Below are 18,981 nucleotides of genomic sequence, written 5' to 3'. Positions count from 1 at the left end.
GGCCAACGACCACAGAGGTAAAAATGCAACCACAGCCAACAACTACAGAGGTAAAAATGCAACCACGGCCAACAACTACAGAAGTAAAAAAGCAACCATGGGCGACGACCACAGAGGTAAAAATGCAACCATGGGCGACGACCACAGAGGTAAAAATGCAACCATGGCCGACGACCACAGAGGTAAAAATGCAACCATGGCTGATGACTACAGAGGTAAAAATGCAACCACTGCCTTGTCTTTTCTCAGCAAACAGATCAGGCATCCTCACAATTTGGAATATGTACACGCACCTTTCCTTGACTTCATCCTTTTAGCAACAGTCCTCTTTCTTAATTTCTTTTCAATATCAAATTCCTCTTTCTTGTTTGTTCACTTTTTTACTATCAAATGTGGCTTCTTTTCACCAAAGTTATCAGTGAGCTAAATGCCAAACTCTTAGTCTTTACATGTTTGGCCCCTCTACGGTATTATATGCTGAAATACCTTAGTTTTCTTAGAATTTCTTTTACTTTATAGCAACTGTCTGTTCCTTTCCATTGTGAATCACAGACGCATTCACATTGGGTTGGGGCTAACAGTCACCCCAGCACCCGATCCCCCATAGCCACTTGCTCACAGATTCCAGTCTCCAAAGAGATTAGAACTGCCCGGTCTAGCTTCTGTTTGCTTTCATCTTTTTTTGACCTCTCTACTTAAACATCACTCCTTGAAATATCTTCCTCCACGTCCTGTGTGATACCACTTTCTCTTGGTTTTCCTTCTTCTTTGATGAACAATCTCTTTCAGTTTCTCATGTGGACCTCCTTCAACCATTCAACTCTTTAAGGACTAGTGATCTCTGGCATCAATTCTAGGCCCTCTCCTCTTAATTAGACTCTCTGTGCAATCTCACTAATTACACCTATGTACTGAAGAATCCCTACACCTTTCACCTGAAACTCTCCCCTAAGATCCAACTCTAGATATGCATTTCCAGACATTTCCCCCAAGGCACTTGGTAATTAAGGAGAGGCGCTTTCCATGGGAACTTCAGGAATATACATGAAGCTCTGTTTAAATTCTAGTGATTAGATCTCATCTTCCAAGATTCTAATATACTAGATTTAGAGTCTCAACATTCAAAAAAATATATTCCACAAATGGTTTAGATACACTATCCCTTACCAAGAAAGTATCAAAGGTTCCCCACCATCATGCATGTTTTTGTTTGTATACCTACGTTTCCAACTTCAAAGTATGTTACTATTTTAAACTTATAAAATTTTCTAACATGCCACAGTCTGTAGGGTTCTTTAAATGTACAAGGTTGTTCTCACTTCAACGTCATTTAATGTATTACTAATTTTTTTTATCCTTGTTTGCCTGAAAAATCCCTACTTTTTTTTTTAAAGACTCAGATAAAGTCTCACCACCTTTGGAGTCTCCTCCTTGTGTCCATACACCTCCACCTATTGGCAATGTTAGAAACTTCCTTCTTTGAGAATTGTTCCTACTTCTATTATAGTACTTACTGATTCTGTGATGTTTTCTTCCTGATCAGTATGCAAGTGCTTATGAACCTATATTAAATGCTTACAAACCTGCAGATTATAGGCTTAATCTATACTTTTGAATGTCCACCATCCAATGTGATACTCTTATCTATTAATCACTTAAATGGTTTTTCCCCCTTTCAAAAAGCTGAAAATCCTAATGAAACTGATCATACAAATTACCCCAAACTATAGTTTAATGACCTTAAATTACTCTATAAAAATACTGACCAAATCAACTTCTCAAGTGTACAAGTTAATTGTTTTGTGAATCTCCTGTCTAGTGCTCATAATTCTCACAGCTACCATGGAAGAGAGTTGGGATGGGCATGATGAGAGAAGGATAGTAAGTATTCACAACTGTGGGTGGCTCTTTGCTTATATCACAAAGTGAAATATAATTATCTTCATTTATCCATGCCTGTTTCCCTAAATTACCAAGAACAAACTATGTATCTTCTCTCACTCAATAAAAACAACAAAATGTTAATGTCACAGAAAGATCAAAGAAAAACTCTGATTTTCTATACTCTGAAGTAAAGATTTCATATAGTTGGCCAAGGGCTGAGGGGTGGGGCAAGAGTAAAAAATGTGTAGGGCAAGTTATTTCCAAACGTTTCAAGACAGAATCACTGAATGGACCCCAGGTGACCTTTATTAGTGTAACTCCCAGGAGAAATAGACCACATGTCCACATACACAAAGAATAATTTGGCATTCAAAATTCCATTAAAGTGAAGGCTATGTCAACCAGTTTGATGAAAATATTTCAAATGGTACATAGAACCAGCACATTGTACCCCCTAACTACACTAATGTACACAGCTATGATTTAATTAAAAAACAAAATTCAATTAAAACACTGAGATATGCTAAAACTAATTTGTCCAAACCATATTTGAAGATAAAATATATTTTAAGTACCTTGTTTAAGTTGCTTTTCCACTTGCTTGAATAGACCAACAAATCTGATTTGGAATGAGTAGTTATTGCTTGAGAATATAATGATTTTCCAGTATTCTGCTTTGAATTCAGAAGAGAAAGAGCAACTTTTGTGGGCAAACCAAGTGGATTTGGATTACTGGAGCTTACTGTCCAGTCAGTATAGGCTGAAGTTTTCTGGTCCTTCTGAGGCAAATGCAGGGACTTCTGCCTCAAGAGATAACACCAGGTAAAGCTGGTTGCAGTCTTCAGGCTGGGGAAAGCCAGCTGCTGTGTGTCCCCAACGTTAATCAATGCAACAGTAGTGGCTGGTTGGTCTTGGATGTTCACTTTGTTGCCCTGATTTTTAACCCCTGGAGCCTTCCCTTCTTGGTTGTTGTCTATACATTTCAGAGGAGAAATGTGAGTATTTTCCGACGGGGCAGGCGAATTTTGAACTGTAAGAGTTAATGAGCCGGACGACTTGATGTTTTCGAATTCTTGCAATTCATTTATAGGTTCTATCAATACAAGCCTGGAGTGTCCTGATGACAAATTGTCGACTGGTAAAACCTGTGTCAAACCGACAGCCTCACTACTAGTTCCGGGCTGAGAAAAAGTATCCTGTTCCAATATCCCACCTTCGAGGGGTTCTGTGGTACAAACCTGCCTCACCAGAACAGGCTTCTTCTGTTTGTTCGCATCGTTAGCTCTGGGACTAAGCAGCTCTACTGGCCTTGCGTCTGTGGCACAGACAGCTCCGTTTTCATCTTTGGCGCGCTTCTGGTGCTTTTCCATGGCAATGTCCAAGCTGTTTGCTGGGGAGAGCATCCTTTTACTTGATGCTGAAGATTCTTGTTGAGGGGAAAGTCTACCAATAGACATTTTCTGAGTGTTGGGCAAGGATTCCGAGGGAGAAGAATTCTGACCCCTCTCTGGAAAGACATTTTCACACACAAGTTCTTTCTCTGGGTTTGGCAAAGCGTTTTGGTGATCTTTCTGTGACTCTGGCACGGAAGTTTGTTCTTCACTGATTGGCATTATATTACGATTAGCCTGGCAAATTGGCTGATTGGATAGATCCTGGGTCACTAGGATTTGTGGCAGGGATGGGAATGTGGCAAAACAGTAAGCAGGGACACTCCTCTGCAGGCATATGGGCAGCATAAATGATGACGGCACCTTCTGCACCGGGCCACCACCAAGGGACCCGAGCGACCCAAGCTCTAGGGGTGGCAGAGGGCACGAATTTGACACGGTGTCTATTAATTTTGTTGGTAATGCTGCTGATGTCATGCAACGATCTGCTGCGGCCAGATCTGAAGGAAGTGAACTTGGCAAAGGATGTATGGGTGTAGAAGAGCAGGACTGGCTTGAAGTGAAAACCTGGCACTGCAGCTGATACTTGGGAGCAAAGCAGTCCTCACTTTTTGAAGACACACATAAAGCAGAACTGGCCCCTGGTTTGTCCCCCTGTGCAGGCCCTTGCAGAGACACCTGTGTGTTCTGGCGACTCAGGGGTACATGGATCTGATTTAACAGACTGATACCACAAAGCTGTTGAACAGGAAAGATGCTAGTGGAGCTGGGGTTTGACATTTCTGCCTGCAGGTCCTTAACTTGAGTCTGGGAGTGCAAAGTATTTACAGGAAACTCAGCTAAAGATGTATTAGTGAGCTGGGGCCCCTGAAACGGCACTGCGTTCACACTGGGAAGAGCAAGATTTTGGAAAGATGCTGGGCTTACGGGAGACAAATGACTGTCTGGAGCTATGTTTAAAGAAATCTGCCTTATCAGTGGGCCTCTCCTTCTTTCTAAGAGAGGCACATGCCCAGTGGCTCCCATGCCAGAAGGGGAAGTTGGAGGGTGCAGTTCTAGAAGGGCTGTCGTCTGGGGTGGGGTTATGCTTCCACAGTCAAATGATTTACTCCTGAAATCTGACACCTCCATTGCAGTTTGGGTGCAATTAATCTGTTCTGACGCAGCACGCCTCATTTCCCGGTGATTTCCAGGAACATTCAGCGTATTGGAGCCAGCTGGAATCACAAGAAACTCGGCTTTGTTCAGGAAATCAGCTCTGGGGCAAGCCTCAGTTTTAGAACTGTCCTCTATGTCTAATGAGGCCGAGAAACTGGAAGTGTGTGATAAACTGCTCTCCCGACTCAGACTCCGGGACAGGGTGGAATCAAAGCTTGATTCAGTTGAGGAATGCTCTATCTCAGCCAGACGGAGCCTCTTCTTTTTGGGTGGCAGCTTCTCTGTTGGCAATTTTGACAAGGTTTCACTACGTTGAGGCCAGCTGAACTTCTCTGATCTTTCCTGATCATGGCCCTGGGCTTCCAGGTCCCGATCTGGTTCTTCCGTGACCAAAATCTCTGGGACTTGAATGTTGTGCTGCCGGACAAGCCTGGAGGGCTGTCCTAACACGTGACGCTCACTGGAAGTCTTTCTCGAGCTCTCCTGGAGTTCTCCTCTGAGAGCGTCAGACAGTGCAAGCTGCTGAGGATGAGATGTGCTGTGAGAAGGGGGACTTTCTTCTTGGGACATTCCTATGACCTTCAGTGACTCTGGCTTCCCTGTTCTCAGCTCCTGGAAAGAAACTGGGGAGACTCTTTCAAAAGGCTCAAGTTTGTCGAATGAATTGGGCCTGCTCAGGGAGTTGGTATGCTGGATCACTGAGATCCCAGTCCCATGCCTCTTTAACTCTGTTTTGTCCTGGGCAACTGAACTTATCTGTGGCTCCATGACGGTAGACAGCTTGGGATCCACGGTTTGGTTGGCGCCCCTGGCAATGAGCTGAATTTGGGTATTTTGCAAGTGTACATTTTTATGCTGGTGGTCACTTGTCATGGCAACATTATGTCTTGACAAACTGGGACTAGAGCCCAGAGTGTTCTGAAACTGAAGAACTTCGGAGCTTTTGGGGGACGTTCCACTGTCATTCTGCTGAAGTTCATCATCATCTCCAACACTTTTCATTTTCCTCCTTTTTCTTATCTGGGGTGTCTGTTCCCAGGCCCCTGTGGAAGCCGCAACTCTGTAGTGCAGGATCTGAGGGTGTGCACCGCTGGGCACGGGGCTGTGTTCAGGCTCCCTCAGAGCTACTTTTGTCTTTGGTCCGTGTAACTCTGAACAGTAAAATTTCTTATGGTTTTCAAAATTTTCCAGTTTTCTGTACCTGTTTCTGCAGGTTTCACACTCAAACATTGTCCCTCGCCCTTGGTGAGACTTCTTTTTTTCTAAATGTGGGCCCTGGGCCAACGCCTTGCTCCTAGCTGAGGCGTTCTCCCCAGTGGCATGGCACCCTTGGTAGCTTTCATCCAAGGACTGTCCAGTCCCAAGGACGTGATTTTCATTTGTTGAAGAGTCTTCTATTGCTGCTTGTCTGACAAGAGTACGGGGATGGCCACTTTGGGGCACAGGAGTGTTAGGTCCTGACACAAAGACGTCATCATAGAAAGTGCCGATTTTGTCATCAAATGACTGACTTCCTCTCAGGGGATGAGGGGGTGGTATTATATTTGTAGGGACTGCTGAGTACCCTGTGGTGGGCATGGAATTACTCCTCGTAATAGGTAAACAGTCAAGAGAAGGTACAGACAGGAGAAACACTTGTTTTGATTTCTCAGTAGGGGTGAAGGGGGACTTTGGTATATCAGAGCTTGAACTGGTTCTTCGTCCCACTGGTTTTAAATCAAACTGGAAAGAATCTTTAAATATATATGACTTGGGGGAATCGATACTTCCTCGTCTTGAGAGAGATGTCCTCCGTGGCTTTACACTGTCCAGCTGCTTGTCGTCCACCAAGGCTTCATTGTCTGAGATGAGCTTCGATATCCGCTCCTCCAGTGTTTTTGTGGCCAAGGGTGGGCGCATCTGACCTGGCAGAAGCAATGCCTTTTCCCCAGTTGGTGATGCAGATGGTGCTGATGTATTGCCACGAGGTGTGGAGGGCCCACTATTCTTCGCTGGGTCTTGCTCTGTGGTGGGTAACGTTCTGGCAAATGGAGTTGGTGGACTCACTGTTTGATCAGCACTTTCAGAGCGTGAAAAGTAACCAGAGTCTGTACTTCCTAAGCTTCGAGGACTCAGCAGCTTGCCTTGCTGTTCCTGGGAGTAATCGGTAGCCTGCTGCCTTTGTAGTTGGGCATGCACTGTTCCTACATGACAGTCTTGCTTTCCTTCCAGCTGACTGCTGTCCCCTCTCTGATGAGAATTTTCCTTGGTCTCCAGTGGTGACACACTGGCTGAAAGTGCCAGGACATTTGTTACCTGAAGGTCCTTCTGTTTTTGTGCACTAGAAAGTTCAGGCTTAGAATCGACCACCTTTGGACTGTTAGTTCTTAAAGGAGACACGCTGACAGGGTGGACCACCACTTTAGGCAACTCCGTCACAGCCTGGGATTCTGAAGCCTTGTCCTGTAGCGAAAAATCGCCTACCACACAATCTAGATTGCTTGGAACGGGACCAGATTTTGGTAGAGCTTCAGCACCTGGCATCCTCTTCACTACGTGCACAGGCTGCAGTTCCATGGTGCCTGGGTCATTCTGTCTGTCATCAGCAGCACCCTCCTCCTCACTCTCCCCACTGTCTTCTGCATCTGAATGGATGCTAAGTGCTTTGGGGGACTCGTGGGACAAGAACAAGCCACCAGCATCTGGTTGTAAGACAAGACCCAGTTTGATAGTATGTGCGTGGGACTTTTTGTGCTTATAAAGATTACTTTTAGTCTTAAATGAGAATCCACAGGTCACACAGGGATAGGGTCGCTCTCCAGTGTGGGAGCGGATATGCTTTAGAAGCACGCTGGGCTTTGCACATGCTCTATTGCAATACTCACAAATATATTTTCCTTGTTTTTTTGGCTTCTGCTCTTTCAGAAGAAGATTGCACATTTGCTCTACGCGTTGACTAACCACAGAGGCGACATGGGTGGAGTTATAAGCTGGCGTGGGGGGCAACTGTGCAGGATTGGCTGGACTTACTGACAAAGGTGAAGCAGAATCCAGTTGCTGGCTTTGAGGAGTAACCTGAGTTCTACTGGAAGGCGAAATCAGACCTATGCATGATGTCACTGCTATATTATAAACTTTTTCGAGTTTGGCATTCTCTTGATTTTGCAGATTTGTTAGTGATCCTGTGAAACCAGAACACCCTGGAAGCTGCTGATTTTGTTGGCTGGATGTGGAAACAGCATGCTCGTGTTGAGCGTACGGGTGAGAAACCGACTGCACTGGCCCTTGCTCATCCCTCTGAGTAGCAGACACCTGCCCTGGGTATGAGGTACCAGGAGAAGACTGGGATTCAGCAACGAATTCCTGCGAAGCCTGATTCGGGGCATCTACAGAACTGTTTTTTAATTTCGAAGGGGATCGTGCAGTTTTATTTGGTCTCAGTTTTTCTGTCTTAATTGCACAAGATGAGCCCTTTTCTGACAAAGTGCTCAGTTCCGGCTCCATTGCTTTCAGTAAGACGTCAAAGGCGGTGTTTGTGTAGGAGGGGGATGTGTTACTACAGTGAGAAGAGATACATTCACTATTGTCAGTCCTAGTTTTACTTGACAAAGAACTTGAGTCACATTTTCCATCGAGGACACTGAATTTGGCGGGGTCAGCGCCTTCTGATCTCCATCTGCGCAGCTCCGACGGGTGCTGCAGAAACGAGGGCTTCTTTGGGGAGACAGATCCTTCAGGTTTTGAGGCTTCAGCAATTATTCCAGGTGCTTCTCCATTTTGTTTCGTAAACTGCTTCCCATTTTTTATATAATCCTGTTTCTCGTGAGACTCCAAAGCACTCTGAAGGACAGCAAAAGATGACTCTTCCGTATTTTGTTTATGTTTTGCCTGAAGAGGATTTCTCAGTGGGGATTTTGGTATTTTTTTCAGGTGATTCTCAGCTACAATCTTCTTCCGTTTCACACCTTTAAGGGATTCTGAAGTTCCCTTAACACCAGCCTCTAAGATTTCTGTTAAAAAAAAAAAAAGTAAATCAATTTGTAAAACCACACATATACCAACCATAGTTTTCAAAAATTAAGATTATTAAGGATGCTATGACAATTGAAGAAGGCAGTTTAAGGAAAGCCTATTTTTAATAAAACTATATTCTAACATTCTGGCAATTTGAAAACTGTTATCAATTCAAATCTGCTGAAACACTCATGGCAAAGATGCGAGTGGATTTCTAGAATGCTGTGTGCCTTTCTAGAGGAACCGAGGTCCTGGCACCAGACAGTCCCAAACGGAATTCTCATCTCCCTTTTACTCTTACCAGAGGCCTCTGTCTATACAACAGCCTGAGAAGTCCGGCCAACAAAGAAGTTATGTTCAACCTTTAATACTGAGTATTTGATTATCTTGGTATATTAAGGGTCTTTTCAAACAAACTTTCCAGTAAGTTTCTAAAGAAGCCAGAAATGATATTCTCATGAGAAAAAGAGATGCTATATCATAAGTTGTAGATATACCTCAGATAATCATGAAATATTAGCTGGTAGAACCATGAAGTATTGCTAATATAGCAATTATATTAATGAAGAGAAAGTTAAGAAAGTAAACTAATCTACTTACTTGTGGTTTTTCTCCAGTAAGATTAACAAGTCATACTTTTTAATGACTCTTGGTTTTTAAAAGATTACCATTTTAACTGAATAAAATATTCAGTGGCTATTTCTTTATCATTAATGATAGGCAGGCTAGTTAAATAGGCAGACATACAGATAGTAAGACAGGTAAAGCTTACAATGGGAAAGAAGAGATGAAACCATTTTCATATCTAGCTGTGCTGGAAATAAATCTGTATTTAAGTGGCATCAACCACCCACAATCTCTGCCAATTATTATATTTTTGAACAATAATTACTTCCCATAATTTAGTTTTGTTTTCATTTGTTGGATACTTGAGTGTATAAACAACAAATATTCAACCTTACATTCTTTTATTTGTAGAAAAGCCAAATACTTTAATTCCTCACTATTTGCAAATAGCCCTTGCAGTGTACGCACTTGAACTTCATAGTAGACCAAAATGTCTACACTGTAATAACTACTTACTAAGGACAAAATTTACATGAAAAAAAAAGTATCCGAGTCCTCTTGTGATGTCAGCTTAATAGTTCAATGAAGAAACAACTATACTACTCCATGAAAGATAAATTTACCCATCATAAGCAAAAAAAAAAAAAAAAAAAAGAGAGAGAGAAAAAACAGGAGGTCTCCTAATGAAAATTTTGTCCTAAAGAACAACAGAAAATGGTATTAACTTTTACAAAACAATGTTTAGCAAACCTTTCTGTTCTTCCGTCTACTCACTTATGAAATGATGTTTTCCCCCCTCAAGATGAACGTAATGAAGTCAATAATGCACTTTTTACCTCTCATTAACTCTGCCAGGCAAGTGGTAAAATGAAAAATGATGACCATCACCTGGGGTGAGCAGTTTCCCCACCCACTTGTAAAAGCTGGGTGGTGAGCTGTCATAAAAATGAAAGCCATCCACTATTAAAATGACTATAAACACAGAGATAAGAAACCACTTGGAGGAGAAGGGGGCGGAGCTGGAACATCAAGGACTGAAAACAAGTTCTCCTCTGCCAGGTTGCACCAGGGACTGACTCAACCAGAGCTTGGCTGAGGGAGATGTAATTGTGCTCGATTATTCACACTGTTCAGAATAAACTTTTACTTTTAAAGATTTTTTTTTTAAAGTTAAACCCTGTACTCCCAAGGAAAATGCAAAAATTCAGAACATTCAGAAATGTGATATGTTTTAAACAAAAAATAAAATGTAACTTTCTACTTTATAAAACATTATGCTGAGATGAAGACAAAGGAATTGCAAAACTTAAGATGCATATTTCTTTAAAAGAGAAAAGTCCCCCAAATCCACTGGAGTTAAGAACTGGAGAAACAAGATTACTTTCAACAGATTTTTTGAACTACATGTGTCAATTTTAGATACTGAAAGACTCATCTCATTTGTAGTTAAGTTTATAACATTCACATTCTACCCACATTATTGTTTACTTTTAGTTCTCTATTTGAATCTTAAAACTTGACTGGTGCTAGGACATGAATTCTACCCTTCTAAACTCTGCATAGGAGGTCTGACAATTAACTTCGTGAACTTGCCACCACGTGCTTACACTGGCAGCACTGTGCAAGCATCTTGGTAAGGTTTCATAGTTTTGGTATAGTAGAGTCTCATAGCAACGTGGCAATGCCTTACTGAGCGGCATTCATTACTGTTATTGTGTGGTTTTGTGTGCCACCGTGAGAATGTCGGTGCTTAAATTTCTTGTTAAATTTGCCAAGAATGAAAGTGAAATCAGGGACATTTTAGTCCAAGTTTACAGGGATAATGCCATGAAGAAAATGTAATGTTTTTTGGAGAGCAGAGAAAGGGTAATTGATGAAGAGAGGTCAGGGCAGACATTAATGAGTATAACTGATGAAAACACTGCAAAAATTCATCAAATTATATGTCAAAATCATCATCTGACTGTGAGACATATAGCAGACCATGTAAACATCAAAAGAAAAATAAGAAAATCTTAACTAAAAATCTTGGCATGAAAAACATGCACAAAAATGATCCCGAAGGAGCTTACCAATGAACAAAAGCAAAGGAAAGCTGAAGTTTGCCAAGACTTTTTGGAGAGACAAGACAATATTTTGGGCCATGTTATCACTGGTGATGAAACATGGGTGTACCGATATGACCCTGAAACAAAGCATCACAGTGCACAATGAAAGTCAGTCAATTCTCCATAACCAAAAAAGTTCAGCTAGTCTAAATCAAGAGTCAAAGATGTTGGTAAACATTTTTTTAATATCACAGGGATTATTCATTATGAATTTGTAGCTTTTGGATAGTTAACTAAGTTTACCATTTGAATTGCTAAAAGGCTGTGTGAAAAGGTTAGACAAAAGTGATCTGAATTTCTTACCAGCAATTCATGGCTCTTGCATCATGACAATGCACCAGCTCACACATCACTGTCTGTGAGAGAGTTTTTAGCCACTATACAAAGTAACCGTAACAGAGCAGCCTCACTACTCACCTGATCTGACTCCCAATGACCTTTTTCTTTGCCCAAAGTTAAAGGTAATATTGAAAGGAAGACATTTTGATGATATTCAGGACATCAAGAGTAATATGACAGCTGATATCCATTCCAGAAAAAAAGAGTCCCAAAATTGTTCTGAAGGGTAGACTAGGTACTGGCATCAGCACGTAACTTCCCAAGGGGAGTGCCCCAAAGGTGACTATAGTGATATTCACCTACCACTAGGTGATACACCTATCACTAGCACTTTTTCTAGGATGAGTTTGCAAACTGAATTGTCAGACTTCCTATTCCTTTACTTTCTGGCAACTTGGTTTATTTCGGAAATCTTCTCTTCTATGATATCTTCAAATATTTTCTTGTCAATTTTTTTTCCTCTGGGATTATGTTCTTTTCTTTGGCAACATTAAATAGGTTTTCCCTGCATTACCCTTCCGATTTAAATTGCTTCCACCTCCTTGGTTTTTTTACCTCTTGTTTTTTCAACAATTATTTAAAGCTTTTCCTCTTTTGCCAATAATTCAATTTTCATGCCTTTACGTTCCTTACTGTTTAAAACTTTATTAGTTTTGGAATGATCTTGCTTTGTTCTGATTTTATTTCCTTAGCTCCATATTTCCCATTTCACCTCATTTTTTGTTCTCTCATATTAAGTTTGAGCTCTTACTTCAATCAATGTGTAGTCTTACTAGGTTCTACACCTGAAATACTTCTGAGGTGGTATTTCGTTTAAGGCTAAGCTTTCAGTCTTTCGTGTTTTCAAGGCTCTTCTATTGCCTGAGACCAGGGGTGGCACTGAACTGAGATATACCCCCCACAGACTTTTCCTGATGAGCTGTGTTCATTCTTCCATGTTTTATTAGATCTCCTTTCACTAACAGGGTTCACTCTCCTTGTTCAAGGTCCACACCATTATGCATACTTGGGAGGAGATGAGGTAGGGGAAGGACCCTGCACTCTGAAACAGTCTCTAACCTCAAGGCCTTTTTTTGTGGTTGTTAGGAGGGGAGAGGTTGGTAGAGCAGATGAGAAAGATACGTAAAGGGAGCGTCCCAGGCATATACTAGTATGGTATGACAGTAAATACCAAACTGTCACTGCAGAGGGGGAAGTGAAACAAGCTTCCCCCTCCCGAGAGATTTTCATTTTTTTTGATTCTCAAGATTTGGGGCTGAAAGTGGTCAGGGTGGCTGGCTAAGCCACATGGCTGGGAATTTGAGAGAGAGAGAGACATATCTTCTCTTGGGAACCAGTGCCCTAGAGTAGAAGGTGGCAGACCCTTGGATTCTCAGACAGTGATATACCTGGTATAATTTTTAAAACTTACCTTAATCTTGATTAATTTCAAATCTACCTATGACAGAGTAACTAGTTACTTATGTTAGCTTATCTACAAAACGAGTACAATCATCAAGCCTTGTGGCTGTAACCCCTGGCATGTAGTTACCATAGGCTACAGAGTTAAGAGGACATACAGATCACAGTGTCTCAAAGCAGAAATATAACTGGCATGAAGGAAGGGACGGCAATACCTGTTTACCATCAGCACGTGCGCTTTTCAAGAACTTTAAGGGCAATTCGTGGAGATGGTGGACTACAATAAACGTACATCAGAGAAAGCGGAGAAACAGAGACAGACCGTGAAACACATGGTAGCAGAGAGTCCAAAGATGGTAGTGATTTCACGTGCTCAGCCCCCACCAACCAGCGCACAGGCTCACCCGGTACCTCAGAGCAAGGACGCTGCTTAGTACTTTCCACCTATGATTCAGAAATGCTGAGTTTTTACTACTGCTCAGGTTGGATATGCTTGATGCATACCAGGGTGGAAACACAACCCTCTCTACTTTCATCGGGAGAACACACAGTTCTCAGATTGGAGACCTGCTGAAAATTATATTCCCCAACTCATCAGGGTACGACCAGTAATGGCTGAAAATCAGGCAGAAATTGAGAAATCAACAGGTCAAAATCCAAAGGAGTTGAACAGATACAAGTCACAGTCAGGAGAGGGACAAAAATGGCAGTGTTGCCACTGCCAGAATGACTCGTTAGGCTTCACAGAAACAGGCTAGAGAAATATGAACTAAAGCTCCCAGGTTCTATGTAGCACAAACCTAATCATTAAGCTCCCGTGCTTCTCTAGAGAAGAACACTAACACTGCTAGCTGGTTTTCAGGAATACTTCTGGACAACAGCAGATTAAAAACAAGTTTACTGCCTTAGGAGGCATCTGAGTGTTAGCTAGGTGTGGCAAAGAAGATTCTTGAGGTAGGCAGTAGGTATGGTAAACTACTGCCTCATAGTGTTTAAAATCCTATCTTGATACCAGGTAAACCTCAGAGACACATCAGCGTGAAAAATCTTAGCTCTCTTTGGCCTTAAGGACACAGAACTACCTGTTTTCTAACAACTGAGAGCATGCTGGTTCAGAGAATTAAGAGATCAGAGACAAAAAGACCACTAAGATGGCATTTTGTAGTCATTTGTGCAAGAGTTGTAACGCTACCCCAAACTCAAGTAGTGGCAGTAGCCTCTTGGCTGATTCAAAATAAGAAAGCCTGGCAAGGTTCAGCACACGTCTGTATTTACATGGGAGCACTGAGCTAGCTTGGGAGAGGAAATAGTCCATTTGCTTTCCATTCCACCACCCTCAAACCCAATGTACGTAAACTATAGCTGGAAATTCAGAACAAGAATTGTTCGACAGAAAAATGGTTAAGCTAATTATGGCACAGACACTTAACATTATACATCCATTTAAAATAATTATGAACATTACAGAGCAATATAAAAATTATGATACAGTAAGAATATGTGCACATTCTTCTTTTTCCTCCGCTTCAGAGAGGTCTGGGCTAGAGGTACAGATCTGGGAATAAACTATGAGAGCTGTTTTCATGTACGTACATAAATGGTATGCTGTGAAGAAAAGGTATGAATCAGAGGCCTGGTTGGTCCTTTATACTTAAGATGAGCCAGAAACAAGAAAGGAATCAGAAAGATAAGACAAAACGTGGTAGTGAAGGTCCAGGAGTCAAGATTTAGAGGCTTTTAGGAAGAAGATGTCAATAGCTTTAAAGTACTACATTCAGACACACAGGATGGAAATTATCAAACAGTCACTGGGTTTGGTGGTCACTGGGATTAGGAGGACAGCATTATCTCTGAGAGCTGCATGTCCAGATGCCATCACACAGAGGTAAGGAGTGAGGGGGGCATGCTGACGCACACAGACTCCCAAACACGGACTACTTTGTAGGAATGTGGCTGTGAAGAAACAGAGAAAGACAAGATGTCAGTGTCAGGCAAGAACGAGATTAAGAAAAGGATTCTTTAAGACAAGGGAGGGTTAAGAATACTCAAACAGGAAACTAAAGTTAGCAGAGACTATGAGACTCAAGGTGCAAAGAGAGATGACACAGAACTAAGTGTGTGTTGAAGAGGTGTTAAGCTATACGACCCCATACGGTAGTGTAGTAGGCAAAATAACAGGCCTGCAAAACGGCCACTCTCCAGTAGGCAGAACCAGTGAATACATTTCCTTGTACGGCAAAGGGGAATTCTGCAAATGTGATAAGGATATGAATTTCAAAATGGGGAGATTATCTCTTCAGATTTAATTATACAATCCTGGGCTGGGAGTGGTGGCTCACACCTGTAATCCTGGCACTATCAGCAGCTGAGGCAGGTGGATTACTTGAGCTCAGGAGTTTGAGACCAACCTGAGCAAGAGGGAGACCCCATCTCTCAAGATAGCCTGGCACGTGGTGGGCGCCTGTTGTCCCAGCTACTCGGGAATCACTTGAGCCCAAGAGTTTGAGGTTGCTGCAAGGTATGACACCATGGCACTCTACAGAGGGCAACAAAGTGAGACTCTGCCTCAAAATACATACATACATACATAAAATTACACAATCCTTCAAAAATGGAGAAATCTCTTCTGTCTGAAGTCAGATACGAACCAACAGAAGAGGCATAAGACAGGCTGAGGTAAGAGAGCCTGGACTGGCCACTGCTGGCTTTCAAGATGGAGAAAAGGAGCGGTGCCACCAAGATAGTGGCTTCTGGAAACTGGCATGGCCTTCAGCCGACAGCCCCCAAGGACATGATGATTACAGACACACAATTTATATAACCTGAATGAGCAGGGAAACAAACTCTACCCTGGAGCTTCCAGAAAGAGACCCGGCTCTGCTGACACGGTGACTATACCCTGGGGAGACCTGTGTCAGGCTTCTGACCTACAGACTGTAAAACAATAAGTGTCTTAACTGCTATATTAGTAGCAATTTGTTACACAGCAACAGAAAACCAATAAAAAAATTCTTGTTTGGCTGTGGTTCACTTTACTCACTTTGCAAATACTGCATTTCTTACAAATTGAAGGACTGTGGCATCTTATCCAGCAAGTATCAACACCATTTTTCCAACACTCTGTGCTCACTGTGTTGCCGTATTGTATTTTGAAAATTCTCTCAATGTTCCAAACTTCTCTGCCATTATTAAATCTGTTATGGTGGTCTGTGATTTGGTACCTCTGCTGTTAGGATTGTTTCAACACTTTGGGGGCACCAGGAAACTGACTATATAAGACTGTGAACTTAGTAAATGTACTCTATCAACCAGCCATTCCACCATCTCTCTCCCTCTCCTAGGGCCTTCCTATTCTCTAACACACAATATGGAAATCAGGCCAATTAAAAATCCTACAATAGCCTCTAAGTGTTGAAGAGGAAAAAAAGTCACACATCTCTCACTGTAAATCAGAAGCTAGAAAATGATTAGGCTTAGTGAGGAAGGCATGTTGAAAGCCAAGATGGGCCTAAGGTGAGGCCTCTCGCACCTCTTAGCCAAACTGTGAATGCAAAGAAAAAGTTCTTGAAGGAAATTTAAAGTGCTACTCTGGTGAATACATGAATGATATGACAGCAAAACAGCCTTCTTGGTGATGTGGAGAAAGTCTTGAGTGGTCTGGATAGAAGATCTAATCCAGATCAAGGCCCTAACTCTCCTTAGTTCCATGAAGGCTGAGAGGTGAGGAAGCTGCAGAAGACAAGAGGGAAGCCAGCAGTTTGCTTCATGAGGTTTAAGGAAAACAGCTGTGTCTATAACATAAAAAGACAAGGTGAAGCACAGCATTGATGGAGGTGGCTACACTAAACGAAAGATTTTCAATGAAGACAAAGTAGCCTTCTACAGAAGATGGAGGCCTTCCATAGCTAACCAGGAGGCAATGCCTGGCTTCAAAGCTTCCAAGGACAGGCTGACTCTCCTGTCAGGGGCTAATGCAGCTGCTGACTTTTAAGCTGAAGCTAATGTTTATTTATTATTCTGAAAATCCTAAGGCCCTTATGAATCATGCTAAATAGATTGGAGGTGGTGGCTCACACATAGAACCCCAGTACTTCGGAAGGCCAAGGCAGGAGGTTCACTTGAGGCCAGGACTTCAAAAATCAGCCTAGGCAACATAATGAGATCCCATTTCTACCAAACAAGTCCTCACTACTCAGGAGGCCAAGCTGGGAGGATTGACTGAGTTCAGGAGTTCAAGGTTACAGTGAGCCATGATCACGATGCTGAATTCCAGCCTAAGTGGCTGAGTGAGATGAACCCTAGTCTCCTTAAGGAAAAAAAAAATTATGCTAAATAAACCTTGCCTGTGCTCTATTAATGGAACAACAAAGCCTGGATGACAGTTCATCTGTTTATAATGATGACTTACTGAATATTTTAAGCCAAATATTGCCCAGCAAAAAAAAAAAAAGATTTCTTTCAAAATATTGCTATTCATTGATATATGTGCCTGCTTACCCAACAGAGCTCTGATGGAGATATATGAGATTAATGCTATTTTCATGCCTGCCTGTACAATATCCATTCTGCAGACAATGAATAAAGGAGTAATTTTGACTTTCAAGTCTTATTATTTAAGAAACACATTTTGTAAGTCTATCATGCCATAGAGAGAGATTCCTCTGATGGATCTGAACAAAGTAAACTGAAAACATTCAGAAAAGGATTCACCATCCTGGACTCTATTTAGAACACTCATGAGAAGGCCAAAATACGAACATTAACAAGAATTTGGAAGACATTGATTTCAACCTTCATGGATGACTTTGAGGGGTTCAAGACTTCAGTGGGGGAAATAATTGCACAAGTGATAGAAATAAAAAAAAAAAAAAAAGTAGAATCAGGAATGGGACCTGAAGAAGTAAATGAATTGCTGTCCTCTCATGATAAAACCTGAATAGATGAGGAGTTGCTCCTTATGGATAAACAAAGAAAAAAGTGGCTTCTTGAGATGGAATCTATTTCTGATGAAGATGCTGTGAACACCGCTGAACTGACAGTGAAGGATTTAGAATATGCACAATTACTCAAACCTAGTTGATCACAGCAGTGACAGGATTTGAGAGACTGACTCCCATTTTGAAAGAAGTTCTACCATAGGTAAAATGCTATTCAAACAGCACTGCATGATAAAGAAATCTTTCCCGAAAAGAGGAGTCAATCTATGTGGCAAACTTCATTGTTGCCTTATTTTATTTTTTTTTGAGACAGAGTCTCACTTTGTCACACTCAGTAGAGTGCCAGGGCATCTCAGCTCACAGCAACCTCAGGCTCTTGGGCTCAAGAGATCCTCTTGCCTCAGCCTCCCAAGTAGGCGGGCCTACAGGCATCTGCCACAGTGCTGGGCTATTTTTTAGAGACGGGTCTTGCTCTTGCTCAGGCTCCTCTCCAATTTCTAAGCTCAAGCAATCTACCCACCTCATCCTCACACAGTGCTAGGATTATAGGCGTGAGCCACCATGCCCAGCTCATTGTTGCCTTATTTTAAGGAATGATGACAGGCACTCCCGTCTTCAGCAACCACCACCATGATCAGTCAGTTGCCATCAACATTAAGAGAAGAACCTCCATTAGCAAAAGAATATGTGACTTGCTGAAAGCTGAAATGGTCATTAGCATTCTCCAGTGATATGATATTTTTAAATTAAGGTATATACATTACACTGTTTTTGAGCCATTATACTTTTTCACATTCAATAAACGTAACATTGATAAGCATTGGGAAACCAAAAGTTCATGTAACTTGTTTTATTGTGATGTTTGTTTTATTGCAGTGACCTAGAATCAAACCTGTAATATCTCTGACATATGCCTGTACAGGTAGCCACTAGGCAAATGTGGCTTTTTAAATTTGAAAACAAAGTATCATGCTCAAAAGTTAAAAAAAAAATACACAAAGTACGTTTTCTGACTACAACAAAATTAAACTATAAATGAGTAAGAAAAAGACATCTAAAAACTCCCCAATATTTAGAAATTAAACAATACATTTCTAAATAGGCTGGGGATGAAAAGGATGCCGCAAAGGAAAATGGGGGTGGGGGCATCTAAACAACTAGATTTTAAAAAAAGGATATCAGCTCAGCGCCTTTAGTTCAGGG

At 41.7% G+C, this 18,981-nt stretch overlaps 1 protein-coding gene across 3 annotated transcripts in view; it reads right to left on the bottom strand.

The window, feature by feature from the left end:
• Positions 1–18,981, bottom strand: part of HIVEP1 (human immunodeficiency virus type I enhancer binding protein 1) — a 142,422-nt gene that overhangs the window by 28,573 nt on the left and 94,868 nt on the right. For all 3 annotated transcript variants that reach the window (XM_012804254.2, XM_023512310.1, XM_023512311.1), the window contains one exon: positions 2,460–8,422. In XM_012804254.2, the coding sequence (XP_012659708.1) occupies positions 2,460–8,422 (5,963 nt within the window). The remainder of the gene's footprint in view (positions 1–2,459; positions 8,423–18,981) is intronic.

This window comes from Otolemur garnettii, unplaced genomic scaffold (assembly GCF_000181295.1).
Source record: "Otolemur garnettii isolate 467f Iridium unplaced genomic scaffold, OtoGar3 scaffold00026, whole genome shotgun sequence".
Taxonomy (NCBI): domain Eukaryota; kingdom Metazoa; phylum Chordata; class Mammalia; order Primates; family Galagidae; genus Otolemur; species Otolemur garnettii.
Note: the sequence above shows the minus strand (reverse complement) of the source record. Positions and strands in the feature narration are given on the sequence as shown.